The 15541-nt window shown below is 37.6% G+C and overlaps 1 protein-coding gene across 1 annotated transcript in view; it reads left to right on the plus strand.

Moving 5' to 3' along the window:
* The first annotated feature begins 4074 nt into the window (after window positions 1-4074).
* Window positions 4075-15541, plus strand: part of LOC136255854 (uncharacterized) — a 28842-nt gene continuing 17375 nt past the window's right edge. The window contains exons 1-4 of the mRNA XM_066048744.1: window positions 4075-4201; window positions 6684-6847; window positions 12917-13082; window positions 14286-14365. Coding sequence (XP_065904816.1) covers window positions 4123-4201; window positions 6684-6847; window positions 12917-13082; window positions 14286-14365 — 489 coding nt within the window. The 5' untranslated portion in view covers window positions 4075-4122. The remainder of the gene's footprint in view (window positions 4202-6683; window positions 6848-12916; window positions 13083-14285; window positions 14366-15541) is intronic.

Below are 15541 nucleotides of genomic sequence, written 5' to 3' on the forward strand. Positions count from 1 at the left end.
TTGAATCAGTTGAATGATAATTCAGTCCAAAAAATACTGATTGCAAGGCGTGTAGTGGAAAAATACTCATTTTACTTCTCTTTTTTGCAAATCACTTGAAATTGCTAGCTATTATACCTCTGTACATTCACATGTGATAACTGCATTCATTTAAAATGATTAACATTTAAGCATTCCAAAAGCTAACTTTTAACAGTGCAACATTGCTGCCAGGGGTGTGAATTTTATAGCCATGAAATATTAGAATTGGGTAGTTAGACTGAAGCTACAGTTACTGTATGATGGGGGTGGGGGTTTGCCAAGGTAGTATGTAAATGAAACACAAAGTCTGGGGGGGCTGTGTGCCCCCTGAAGCTAAAGGTATTGTATGTTTCAGGACTGAAATTCTTGATATAGAGCAGTTTTATGCACAATATCTAAATTATAGTGTTAAATTATGCTTTCTAAGTGGTCTGCATTGATAGAGTCATAGCATAGACCCTTTACAGTATGTACGTGAAACATCTATAGTTGTAGGAATCAGTGACAATCATGAGTAGCTCAGTAATGAGCTTAAAGTAAATTGTCATATAGATTGGCATACAAAGTGCATACATACCATGTGCATTCAATGCATAAAGTTCCTATATAGCAGGCTAAAAGTTCCTATATTGCAGCATTTCATAGGCTGATAATGTTGGGCAAGAAAGCCAAACCTCCATGATCCCCATTATACAGTTCTACCATACTGTGTTAGCAATAATGAAATTAATGTCAGTTTTAGCTACAAATTTGTTGTTGTTTAAACTATTTAAAATATCTGTGTTGATTCAGAAAAGTAGCAATTGGTTGATATTATGAACAGTGTGCAAAGCATCCTCAACATGCTCTATCGATGGAGTTCTTGGACATGCCGCGGCTTGCCGCCACAGAGTCTTCTGAGATTGAATTTGGTAACATTAAGCACTGTGAGTTACTATAAAGAAAGTGCTCATCATCAACTAATCAGTATAATTATACAGTAGCAGTAGTAATACTATAATAGCTGCATGTCATACAGGGGATACAGCATGAATACTGCAGTATTATTTAAGTATAAAGCTGAATTTTAAGAGGTCTGATGCTGCAAGCTTGCAACCCTCAGAATCTGAAACATAATTATCATGCAATGTTAATACAGTAGTACTAAAGTTGCAAATACAGCTGGCAATATTAATCTATGTTTCTATTTTCACAAGGAGATGGCAATAGTCATCATAGTTTCTGGTCTAGTTTATTCATACTGTGGTCATTCTAGAACATCTCTTTTGGAAGTTTGGAATTTGAAGAAATGGTACAGTGTGCTATAGTTGTTTATGTTGTTAAAGAATTCACTTAAGCCTACACCCCTCATTATAAAAGTACACAGAAGGGTCTCAAATGCAATATATGCAGTGGTCACATTTTGTTTGCACCTTAAAAGTTAGATACGTAACATACAGGTTATTATGTATGGAGCAGGTCTGGGGATAGTTAGTTAGCTTTGTTCAGTCATTATGGTTTCCACAGCAATAGAAAGGTGTCTCTTTTTGCTGCATTGCTGTTGTGATTTTCATACAGGTAGCTATATGACTGGATCTGCAAAAAGGGGTCTTATAATCTTTCCGATTGCATTGTTATTGTTATTGTTATTAAAGCTTTACAGTGACCAGCACTGAAGGTCTGACAGCAACATGTGCTGCAGCCTTTGGATTACCTAACCTAGCAAACTGGAACTGGAAACCTAAGTACATGTACTTGGCAACCCATAACTTGACCTGTGAATATGGTGTCACCCTGAAATTTGGTCACCTGATATCCCTAACATATAACCACAATAGCTTAGTGTAATATGAAGGTGATAGGTTAAACGCATGTGGAGTTATGAGTAGCAAGTCTGGAAAGGCTATAAGACTCCTTTTCGCAGATCTGGTCACATAGTATTATTGAAGTGTAATTGTAACTTTCACTATCAGCATAGTTTTAACATAGTAATAATGTCAAGTGCCTTTCGTGTGACCAAGTTGTTAGGTACAAAGTAAACAACTTACAACACAAAGAATACATACGTAGTTATTAGCTACAATCATATTGATATTATCAAAGGAGTGAGTCACAGTGCCGCTTAAGGACATCCACCTACTCATAAAATGGAGAATTAATACAGTCAGTTACAGACGATGGTAATGCATTTCACCATTGAATGGTCTTATACTGAAAAAAAAAGTTGAGTAAAGCACAAGCGGAACATATATGTTCACAAAATATACTGGTGTCCTTGTACTATAAGAAGAAGTTGCACTGAAAACAATTGGTGGTTCAAGTGGAATACATTTAACTTGGTGGCACTGGTGGTGATTTAAACTGAATAAAATAAGGCAATGGCAACCATTGCAATCTACAATGGCAGATCCAGGATTTGGGGTAAATGTCCCCCCCACTGACCTTGTGGAGGAGCCAGCCATACTTCTAGTAAATACTAAGGCCAAGATCAGTTTATGAAACCCATGAAAATATGCATATTTTAATATACAGTATTTATTACAAATTCACCTGAAGCCAAAGTTAAACTAACTGTGAAATTGTCAACCAGCACCTTCATGCGTACTAAGTGCCCTCTAAAAATAATTATTGTGTTGCTGTTATTTAAGACATTCAGAGCCTTTTAAACAGCTTTTAAGACTTCACAACCATCTGCAAAGGCCAAAATGGCAAAGATCAACAGTGAGACACTACTAAGAGGTGATTATTTGCTGCTTCAAAAATGCAGCAACTAACAAGAGAATCTGCTCTCCCCAACCACCTACCAACTTAGCCTGTTTGTGCTCCTCCCCTTGCCAGCTCCTGGATCCGCCCCTGATCTATGATAAAATTCAGACAAATGATCATATTTCAGCTATAAGCCACTAAGTCTAAGTCCTTGAAATTAGGTTAGGTAATCCTAAGGCTGCAGCACATGTTGCTGCAGACCTTCAGTGCTGGTCACTGTAAAGCATTAATACAATAAATACTTTAGGATTAAGGAAGAAAATCCATCCCTCCTGGAGGAGACTGAGTGTGGCCCCGACTAGACATTGGGTGACCTGCAGTTCGATTCCTGGGGTTGGAGGGATTTTTTTTCCTTACTTTGGCCCCTTTTCTGTTACACCGTTTCAGCTATAAGCCACTAAGTCTAAGTCCTTGAAATTAGGTTAGGTAATCCTAAGGCTGCAGCACATGTTGCTGCAGACCTTCAGTGCTGGTCACTGTAAAGCATTAATACAAAAAAAAAATACAATTTCCTTAGGTCATAACACAACCTTACTGCATAGTTCTGTATCCTCTGAAGTCTTTGCAGTAGAGTGCTTCCCAGTGATCAGATGGTCTCCAAACTGTTACACAGTAAGACAAATGAGACAATACCAATAATATCTTCATCAAACTATTGTCAATAACATGTCGATGAGATCTAGATAGTACGACATTTTATGGCATACATTAGCAACATGATGAGTCCAAGACATAGTAGAGTCAAAAATAAGTCCTGAATAGCTACTTTTGTTTCTCAGTCACTTGTAGAACAATACCACTAACAGATATAGGAGGATGTGTAAACTGTGTGGAACGATTGGAGGCTTTAAACCACATAACAGAAGATTTAAAAAAAATTAATTTCCATTTTACTTTGTAAAATCCACTGCTGTATTAATGAGAGTTGAGAGCACATAGTATTTTGTACAGCAGCTGGGGTGGCACCAGTACAAATAATTATTAATATCAATGTAATAATTATATTAATACTTGTTTATCTTATCAAAGGTCATGTAAGAGGCAATGCACTTTTTGAGTGAAAACCCTTGCACCTAATATACCTGCAAGTCTCGGGGGCGCATCTTTATGAGTACCTACCGGGATGGGGGTGGAGCTTGACATTGATGAGTGCAATACGTTCAATTCGGGAATAGTATTTCCAAATGTTGATACTGAGTTACCTGGTCAGTATAAAAGGGCAGTGTAAAATTGTGAAATATGGTTTTGTGATATAGCCAATTATGGTCGGCCACAAAATTATTTTTTTTGCAATTAATGTCACGTGATTCTGGTGTGCCACTCCCTAGTTGTTTTGTTCATCTCAAGTCGTGTTCTATGTCGAAAACTGATAGTCTTACAGTCTTCTTTACACTGGTAATGGTGAGATGTGGATGCGCCACAATCGTGGAATCAGGTTAGTCAGTGCGCGATAAACTACGTAAACGCAGTCAATAATCAATGTACATCTGTATACTGTAATACTGTATGGCATCAAAATGCGGGCACTAGAATTATGCAACATCCAAATGGCAACAATTCCGTCGACACAGGATTGGGTAGAGTTTGCTTCCCTGCCCATAGTTTGAGCGAGACTTTCTTTTAGTTTATTTATTATCAAGTCTACCAGTTGGGCATGTAAGGTAAGTGCGGGTTATTCCGGACGCTTAGATCGTTCTCAACAATGGTAAAATCCCTGGGCCTATAATTTGGTATGCTAATGCAGTGTCCTATGGCCTATCTACAAACCAAAATTGAAGCGAATCCGCGTTATTCCACCGCGAAGTTTGACACGAATTTGTAGCGCAATCACTGGTAATTTTGTTCAAAACTTTATCTAACCAGTCAGCCCAAGTTCATATTTTCGATTTTCAAAGATTTATAGAAAGATCATACCCTCAGCTAATTGCACACCAAAAGTCATAATAATCCATGCAGCACAGGCGGAGTGGCAGTCGATTTTTCAGCAACTGTTCGGTTGAAATACAAAGAAAATATTCGCGAATTACATAAACTTTTAAAAATACGCACTGCTGTTTTCTCCCAAATGGTATGAACTTTCTACTTGATTTATAAGCTGCAGGATGAGTGGTACTTTAGTCTCCATACTTGTAAAAGAGGATTGGTAAGCTGTGGAAGGCTCTACTTGCTTGTTTTTCGAAGTGTCCGGAATTAGCCGCATGTTGCATTTTTACACGCTTTTAAATTTTGGTTCATAACTCCTCAGCAGTTAATTGTATCGAAACGAAACTTGTACTGCAGATGCACCATAAGATAGGCTTTACAACGATTCCTAGAGTTGGTCTTAACTCGTTGTGAGTCTAATGTTAGATAGTTTTTATCAAAGAATGTCCGGAATTACCCTCACTTACCTTACTAGAGGGTCTGCACAGAAGACAGAGCCTGTACGAGGTGCTTCACCACTAGCCCAGGGAACCTAACCTTTCTAGATGAAGACAAAGCTGTTGCTGTCTTTGATAGCATATATTCATCTGATATCTTCATCCCTTGTGCTACTCAACATGACCTGACTCTGAGTTCCTGGGCCATTCCCGGACCTGAGTTTATTGTTGGCCAGTTGACCTTAATTAGTTTGTGGCTTGGAATTCCTCGTTTCCCAGTATCACCGCTATGCGTGTGCCTTGCTTCTGTTGACCAGTTTGGGGATCGCCTTCTAGAATATTCCCATGTTCTCATGAGAATTCGTCGCCATGACTCTTTAGTTGAAATTGTCTGTCATGCTCTATCCCAAAGTCATTCGGGAGTTTTAAAGGAACAATGTGTTTCTTGTGAGGACTGTTCCTGCTCAGGTGATGTGTAGCTATACCACCCTGATTTTCAGTATGGCTGACCTGCTTACTAGTTCGCAGCACTACCCAGCTCTGTCACATTTCTTATTCCTCTTCTAGTGCTGGGGTTGCTGCTGCAGCTGGGGAGTTAGCTAAAGATCAGAGACATCTAGATGCTGTGGAAGAGGTGGGTGTGATTTTATCCCTCTGGTAGTAGAAACCTTTGGTGTTTGGTCACCTTTTGCTCTTCGAACTCTCCATACCATTGCTGATCGTACAACTGCCAGAAGTGATGCTTCAACCAAACAAGCCCAGAAAAATTTGCTGCAGCAACTTTCAGTCTTGTTATGGACTAGTAATGCACACATGATACTGAGATACTGGGCTTTGCAGTGCGAAGACACTGATTTTCCCTTCTCCAAGCCCCTCTCATAATTGTACTTGTAATTAAGTTGTTGTACTAGGGTAGTTAATTTTTGTTTTAGTTGTACTTTTGTCATCTTTGTTTCAATTTACATTTATTAATTCCTTGTTTACTTTAAAAAAATCCTAAGCAAAAATCATTGAGTTTAGTATCCTAAAGTAAAGCAGGACAAATGCTGAAAAAAGGCCAACCCCAGCGTGACATAGTTTATTTGAATACTATAGGGCCTATCAGGAATTACAAAATTGAACCTGTATGTTAGGCTTTTCGTAGTTAAATAGTACTTATTAATGATCATGCCATCACATGCTTGGTTTGTCTTTGCCGGAACACCAAGCCAGCACTTGGCTACACTGATGTATGCATTCATGTTTCATGACAATATTGTTTTGTGTGGTTATACAACCAGAACTTACTTATTATAAGTAGACTATGATAGCTACACTTGCAGCTACCATGTATAGCTAGCTAGTTCTGAGAGGTAGCTAGCTACTGTACATTCATAATTGGTGGAATGATTAAGTGAATTGAAATTGATAATGCAGTTATAATATGTATTGTAGCTATACACTATAGCTTTACTGTGTAAAGAGTGTCCATTAAAAGATGCTTCACAGTTATGTTATCAGATTTGTGTGAAATGTAATTAAGGTGGTAGCTAACCAGGACTGACTGTTTCATTTTAGATTACATCCCAACTGATGTGAGATGTCAAGTAACTTCTAATGATACATACAATGAAATTAATGTTTCATGGGTGATATCTAATTTTGACAACATTGAAAATAAATTGCAACGGTGTGATGTTTATTGTAGCTGTAATGCTTCTGGATATCATTCATTAGAAGAGGTATGTATATTTACTGTTATGTGTGCACATAGGTATAACGTTTATGCCATGAATAGTTCAAATGATTGCATGCATTTTATATAACTTTATTTCTGGCTATATACATCTAATCAAAAACAGCCAAGCTGTAAAAAAAAGGTGCGGCCCCCATAAAGGCCATGGTGAAAAAAGATGTGAAATCCAAGGTGGCAGCCAAGAAATGGCTGTGATGGTAGGTTAATGGTTACATTTTAATAACAACAATTCAGGTGAATTTGGTGCCAAGACCAAGCGGCACAAAATTCACCTGAATTGCCGTTATTAAAATGTAACCATTAACCTACCATCACAGCCATTTCTTGGCTGCCACCTTGGATTTCACATCTTTTTTCACCATGGCCTTTATGGGGGCCGCACCTTTTTTTTACAGCTTGGCTGTTTTTGATTAGATATCACTTCTTTTTGTATTTGTATACTGCAAAGCCGGCCTATGGCTGGCTTTGGGGCTTTTTTAACCCATGTGTTTTTTTCTTTACCACAGGAAGAAGAAAAGAAATTAAAGAAGAATTTTAGTACTTCAATTATTTTTTATTTTATTAGTAATTATACAAATTATATACATATATTTATTACATGCTCATTATTCCCCACAGGATTTTTTTTGCAGCTGATCTCTCTACTGGGTGACTTGAAATGTAGCTGAACTATATACAGGATGGTTTTTTGTAGCTGAACTCTCTGTAACAGGTGATTTGTTTGCAGCTAAACTCTCTACATGGTGGTGTCTTTATAGCCGAACTCTCTACATGATGGTTTCTTTGTAGCTGAACTCTCTACAAGGTGACTTCGTCCAGTTGATCTCTCTACGGGGTGATTTGTTTCTAGCTGAACTCTCTACAGGTGAATTGTTTGCAGCTAAACTCTCTACATGGTGGTTTCTTTGTAGCTGAACTCTCTACAAGGTAACTTCTTCTCTACAGGGTGATTTGTTGTAGTTGAATTCTCTACAAGGTGGTTTGTATGAGGCTGAACTCTCTACATGGCGGTTTCTTTGTTGCTGAACTCTCTACAGAGTGATTTGTTTGCAGCTGAACTCTCTACATGATGGTTTCTTTGTAACTGAACACTCTACAAGGTGACTTCTTCTAGCTGATCTTTCTACAGGGTGAATTGTTGTAGCTGAACTATCTACAAGGTAACTTCTTCTAGCTGATCTCTATACAGGGTGATTTGTTTGTAATTGAATTCTGTACAGGTGGTTTCTTTGTAGCTGAACTCTGTACATGATGGTTTCTTTGTAGCTAAACTCTTTACAAGGTGACTTCTTCTAGCTGAATTCTCTACGGGGTAATTTCTTTGTAGCTGAACTCTCTATATGATGGTTTCTTTGTAAATGAACTCTCTACAAGGTGAATTCTTCTACCTGATCTCTCTACAGGGTGATTTGTTTGTAACTGAACTCTGTACAAGTGCGTTTTTGTGGGTGATCTCACTGCAGGTTGATTTGTTTGTAGCTGAACTCACTAAAGGGTGATTTTGCTTGTAGCTGAACTCCTTGCATTGTATCTAGTTTCTAGCTGATCTCTCTACAGGGTGATTTGTTTGTAGCTGATCTCTCTACAAGTTGATTTGTGTGTAGCTGATCTCTCTGCAGGTTGATTAATTTGCAGCCGATCTCTCTACAGGTAATTTGTTTGTAGCTGATCTCTCTACAAGTTGATTTGTGTGTAGCTGATCTTTCTACTGGTTGATTTGTTTGTAGCCGATCTCTCTACAGGGTAATTTGTTTGTAGCTGAACTCTGTACAAGGTGCTTTTTTGTAGGTGATCTCACTGCAGGTTGATTTGTTTGTAGCTGAACTCACTAAAGGGTGATTTGCTTGTAGCTGAACTCCTTACATTGTGTCCAGTTTCTAGCTGATCTCTCTACAGAGTGATTTGTTTGTAGCTGAACTCTCTATAAGGTGATTTATTTGTAGCTGAACTCCTTACATTGTGTGTAGTTTCTAGCTGATCTCTCTACAGGGTGATTTGTTTGTAATTGATCTCTCTACAAGTTGATTTGTGTGTAGCTGATCTCTCTGCAGGTTGATTTGTTTGTAGCCGATCTCTCTATAGGGTAATTTGTTTGTAGCTGAACTCTCTATAAGGTGATTTGTTTGCAGTTGATCTCTCTGCAGGTTGATTTGTTTTAGCTGAACTCTCTACAGGCTGATTTGTTTGTAGCCGATCTCTCTACAGGGTAATTTGTTTGTAGCTGAACTCTCCACAAGTTGATTTGTGTGTAGCTGATCTCTCTGCAGGTTGATTTGTTTGTAGCCGATCTCTCTACAGGGTGATTTTTTTTGTAGCTGACCTCTCTTCAGGGTGATTTGTTTCTAGCTGATCTCTCTACAGGGTGATTTTTTGTAGCTGACCTCTCTTCAGGGTGATTTGTTTCTAGCTGATCTCTCTACAGGGTGATTTTTTGTAGCTGACCTCTCTTCAGGGTGATTTGTTTCTAGCTGATTGCTCTACAGGTTGATTTGTTTGTAGATGAACTCTCTACAGGGTAATTTGCTTGTAGCTGAACTCCTTACTTTGTGTCTAGTTTGTAGCTGATCTCTCTACAGGGTGATTTGTTTGTAGCTGAACTCCTTACATTGTGTGTAGTTTCTAGCTGATCTCTCTACAGGGTGATTTGTTTGTAGCTGATCTCTCTACAAGTTGATTTGTGTGTATATAGCTGATCTCTCTGCAGGTTGATTTGTTTGTAGCCGATCTCTCTACAGGTAATCTGTTTGTAGCTGAAATCTCTATAAGGTGATTTGTTTGTAGCTGATCTCTGTGCAGGTTGATTTGTTTTAGCTGAACTCTCTACAGGGTGATTGCTTGTAGCTGAACTCCTTACATTGTGTCTAGTTTCTAGCTGATGTCTCTACAGGGTGATTTTTTGTAGCTGAACTCTCTTCAGGGTGATTTGTTTCTAGCTGATCTCTCTACAGGTAGATTTGTGTTGATTTGTTCATTGCTGATCGCTCTAAAGGTAATTGATTTGTTGCAGTTGAACACCCTGCAAAGTGTTTTGTTTGTAGCTGATCACTCTAAAGGGTAATTTGTTTGTAGCTGAACTCTCTCCACAGTGACTTGTGTGTAGCTGAATTCTGTGTAACTGAATTCTCTAGAGAGTGACTTAATTGTAGCTGAATTCTCTACACAGTGCATGACTTGTTTATAGCTGAACTTTCTTCAGTGTGACTTGTAATGTTCTGAATCTCTATAGTGATATATTTGCTTAACTCTCCACATGGTGACTGTCTTCTTGCTGAACTGTCTATAAGATTAACTGTTTGCAGCTGAACTCCCTACAGAATAACTTGTGATGTAATAAAATTCTATAATGGAGTAAATAGATTAGCCGAATGCTCTATTAGGGTGACTGTTCTATTAGAGTATCTCGATCTCGCATTTGCTACACGGAGTTGGCTTTCGAATCATAACTCAGTGGTTTGTAATCCGATTCTTCTGTACTACTGCAAGGACTTTCTATGAAGATTATTCCAGCTATGCACCGATTTTCAGCTCATTGCTCTAAGCGGTTTGCCTGGTAGGCGTGAAAACTAATACTTTTTTATTCATAAAAATCGATCGCGTAATTGTGACACAGGTTGGGTTTTGTGTCATATCTCCGTGGTCTTTATCTCGATTCCTTTCAAACCACCAAAAGGCACTCCTACGATGGTTACTCCATCTACATAGCAATTTTCAACTCATTCCATGAAGCGGTTTACCCTGTAGGCGTGACAACAAATCGATCTTGTTTTACGCGAATAATCGGTCATAACTCCTGAATCATTTATCGGATTTGTACCAAATTTGATGCTAGGATTCGCCTTTGGACTCCCTTTCTGTGTGCCAAATTTCAAGGCGATTGGAGTACGCGTTTGCTTGTTATAGCAATTTTTGCAAGTGTGCGAAAAGACGAAGAAAAAAAAATGAAGAAAAAAAAACGAAACTTTGGCAACTCGTATCTCGGAAATGGCTGGAGCGATTTCCTTCGAATTTGGAATATAGACTCCCTTGGCTGGCGGGCAACTGTGTAGCAAATTTGGTTCCAATCAGATAAGTGATCACCGAGATACAAAGGTGTGAAAATGACGTTTTCGTTCTTCCTGTCAATATACTCACGGTGTGGCGCGCCGGCTTCTTGGGCCGCACGACACACTACCGTGTGTCTTGATACGTAAGAGATTTTGACTATTACCTGATACATTTTCCTTACAAGATGCAAAGTTGCTTACAGAGCATGTGTTTTCCGAAACCTCTTTTTTTCAAAACTTTCAGATTAGACTTTACTTAAGGATTCAGCATTGGAACCAGCAAGTGTTTGAACTATTTGTACTGGTAAAAGGCTATCCTTACATCACCGTTTCCCAATTCTCAGTTTTTCACTTATTTAGACTTGCACGCATTCATAATTCTTGATGGTTGTGTGGGTACATCTTTGGTAAACCAACATAGTAATAGTTTGTCTAATAAACCACAGCTTATCCACAAAACACCAAAGAGCTATATTGAACTATTTGAGCTGATTGTCAGATTAGCGTAGGCCAATTATGTGACCGGATCTGCGAAAACCTGACATAATGGTGTAAGCCTCAATTTTCAGTATATCCATTGATTGCAATGGGTAAAATATTTGCATAGTTGAAAAAAATTTGTAAAATTTTCAAACGTATTGTTCTTTGTAAAGAAAAGGTTCAGTGATAAAAACCTAGATACGTATCATCTTATTTGCCTATATACTCAAGAGGAGTTCGAAAATCTTTGTTTCGTTGCAGTAGACTAAAGGATACATGAGGTATGGGCGTTTGTTTATGTCATCTCGAAGCGATCGTACACAATCAATCTTTCTTCACTGATTTCATCTCTGTATGTAGTGAAGAAATTTGATAGAAGGAAAAACTTATCCAGTAATGGACTACCCTATTCATGGAAAGCACAATTGCAAGTTGCAATTCAGTACTGCATAAGTTACAATCATTTTTGTAAGCGCCTGTAATTTATTTTCCCATTACTTGCTGTACAAATCGATCTTTCTGTTGTTGCTACTTTGTAGGGCTGTAACTCCAAAGTTTGTTGGCATACAAGACTAAAACTTGGCTAGAACATACACTTGGCTAAGTAGATAATAAATATTCAATAATAAAGAATTTGAAAATGTGCCATTATGTTGGGTTTTTGCAGATCCAGTCACAATTATTGGCTATTCTACATCAGTAATTGTTTGGATATTATTTGCTTACTTATTCAGCCCAATAATACTGCCAAAACACTGGCATAAAATGCTCTATAAAGTACTTGCTTGTTGGTTTCGTGGTATATACAAGCCATACCCTAACAAACAGTGATGGTTTAGCCCACTGCAACAGCTTTATATGTCAGAACAGATAGACTCACAATTGCAACTTCATACATTCAGTTATATAGATTTTATTCCTAGAAGCACTACAATAATAACACATGCTACACAAATGCATTCTGCAATGTACTGCAGTCGATGTCATTTAACTATATATTGATAATAATGTATATGGTAACAAAATATTGACATTTAACTAATAATAAATTTTGAAAGTGACACTCTACAATAAAATGTGACTGGCTGAACATGTTTGCACATTCTTCAAATCCATTTTGTTGCTTCTCTGTTATCTATATAGCAACAGGCAACTACTGTAAATAGAAAGCTATAGGTGCTCAAGTCTACTAAAACTCAGTCTGTTCACTGTAATGATGGGAATCCATGCTTAGTCCTTTCTCCACATTCAGCAAGAAGAATGTCATTCCAACAAGGAATGAGCATGATAAACTTTTTGTAAACAAGTGTCGTAACTCATGTGCCATTTACTATAAAAACATGAATTAAAGATATATTTTTACACATTACATGAACAGGCAGATCTGATGGTATATAAGTTCATTACGATTTCATAGTACAGCAGAATTTTGTGAACATGTTTTTGTCCAGTCGGTCACAGTTGTGAATATAATGATATGTGTAAATAATTGCTACCTAACAGTATACTAACTGTTGCTTATACTTTTCCAGTTTACACAACCCCTTCAAGCTCACAACACTTATACCATGAACCGTTTCCCGGTGAACACTACTTGTTATGATGAGTGTCTCTGTAAAGTTCGAACAATTGCAACTGCATTTAAAAACTATGAGAAAAACTGGACTGCACTTAAGAGGTGCTACATAGGACCAAAAGGTAAAACCTTGTTTTCATACAGTATAGTACTGGTTTATGTATAGTAGAGATCATGAAGGTTTGGGCTTTCATGCCCAAAAGTATCACCCAAAACCAACCTCACGTTTCTTTATGATACGTAACTTGGTTATAGTCTGTTCGCATTCACCTGAGCCCTCATTTCTTGTTAATAACTCTTGTTACATGGGCCAGCTTCCCAAACATTTAGTAACGCTTTGAAGCCCTTTAAACGCCGGAACTGTTAATCAAAAAAGCGCTTTGATATGGGCAAGAACAAGTGAGTTATGATGCCTTAAAAATATCCCATACATTTAGTATGGACAGTTCAGGCGGGCAAACATGTTTATAACATGAAAACATGCTTGTTCCAGTACAAAACCATTGGGAGTGAACACATGTTCATCTCTTTGATATTATTATATTTGGTGGGGGCTCAGGTGAACGCGTACCAACAATAGGTGCAATCAAGCCCATAAAAGTCAACCTCAAACTCTTCCAACAAGCTTCTATGATATGTACACTTTAATGTTAATTTAACCCTTAAACCCGCAGAGAACTTTTGGGGAATATGTGTTTACACAATATGGGCACATGTGGTGACACTAGGTGGGGTAACTTAATTCTTACAGCCTACAACTACACATTGATTTAACTGGGCTACTTGGAGAAGGTTAAATGAACACTGTAACTACAGTGGCTTACTTGTTATGAAACAATAAACAGTGGCGAGTCATGTCTCCGTGTTTCAAAATTCTTGCCATGTGTTTAATTTCAATTGTGTGTTTACTCATGTGAGCTATTATATATGGCCTGGTAGAAACTTTAACGGCAAATTGAATGGAAGTTGTTGCAAGATGATAGGAGCAACCACCATCAAGTTATCAACCATTTTATAAAGGTGTGTAAAGGGTTTCCATGTTTCCTTGTCGAAAATTTTTCGCAGCTAGTTTTGGCCTCACCATTTAGTGTCAGGGTTACACCCTAGGTATCATTTTAATCCTTATTACATCACATGTAGAATGACGTAAATTGATGGATGCTTTGAAAGTTACAGCGCTTTATGCAAGGAATATGTATTTGTTAAGTTTAAATCCAGTTGTCTGGATTATGAGGGTTTAAGGGTTAACTAAAGAATTGTTTGATGATTTTATTCTTATGCCAGCCTCAGTATAGTGTAACTATTTTCCTGTTTACTATTTTTAGCTCCAAGAGGTTCTCCTTTCATCATTTCAAGTCCTGCCAGAGATAAAGACAATGGATCATTAATTCAGTTTGATTTTAAGGTATGCAAATATTTTCATTCATAAATGTTTTAGTGAAAATTAACATGAAAAAAAACAAACAACTACTGCATGTCTAAAAACCAGGTGTCCAGTAAATACTATCCTTGCTAAGCATATAAAATTTAGATACAGTAGGACCTCCATTATACGAACACCTGTGTGTCAGTTAAATTATAAAAGTATTCAGATAAGTGAATTTGTGTGGATAAATGAAGCCCATTCATTTATATGTGACCGTTTCAGCAAAACCTGACTTGTTTGCACAATTAAATATTTTTTTATTCACTCACTGTTATCTGCAGTGTCGGAGGAATGGATCACCAAAGTTTCAGCCTTCTGTGGTGTGTAGTTTTGAAATTTCAGCACTAGAAAGTAGGAAGAACAAGGAAATCAATTTGTACAGTGACTATACTAAAAATATACTACAGGCTCTTGCATTCGTAATCATAAGTTCTGTTTGGATTAGTCTACAAAGTTGGAATTTGGCTTACAATGTTCACCATGGATTGGCAGATCAACCAAGGTATAGTTTTAGCCTTGCAGTCACTTGTGCATAGGCGTATGAAGGCGGTTTGGTAGAAGAAACGATGACGATCTTGTTTACGTTTACCGCATCATAAACAAATGCACGTGACACCCATACCGTTGAAACTACAAAACGAAACAAAGATTTTCAAACTCTCCATGAGCAGGAAAATACGATGGTATATAGTTTTAATCGATTTGAGTCTTCCTTCATCGAGTACTGGCCCAATAAAAACTTGCGTATTTTTTCTTGTAGCATGCTTAATTTTACGAATTATTTTTAAATTTCGATTTTCTCAATACGCATGTTTGTGCAAACTAGACGGGTTTTCACTGAGACGGTCACATATACAGAGTTCTGTTCTAATAGAACATACACTGTACACTTACACTAGTAGAATCACATAATGATGAAATACTCTAATAGAGAAGTCACTTATACTGTTCGGATAATCGAAGGTTCGGATAATCAAGATTTAGATAATCGAGGTCCTACTGTACTTAACGTAATACATTGACCATATTTTTGGCTCTAGGTTCCGCATGGTACAAACTAGTAATCACCTGACTTATTTGGGATACTGGTTTGGCCTTCCTATAGATATGTTGAAAGTCTCAGCTTTATATACCAGGATCTTGAATACAAGGCGA

Source organism: Dysidea avara, chromosome 5 (assembly GCF_963678975.1).
Source record: "Dysidea avara chromosome 5, odDysAvar1.4, whole genome shotgun sequence".
NCBI lineage: Eukaryota > Metazoa > Porifera > Demospongiae > Dictyoceratida > Dysideidae > Dysidea > Dysidea avara.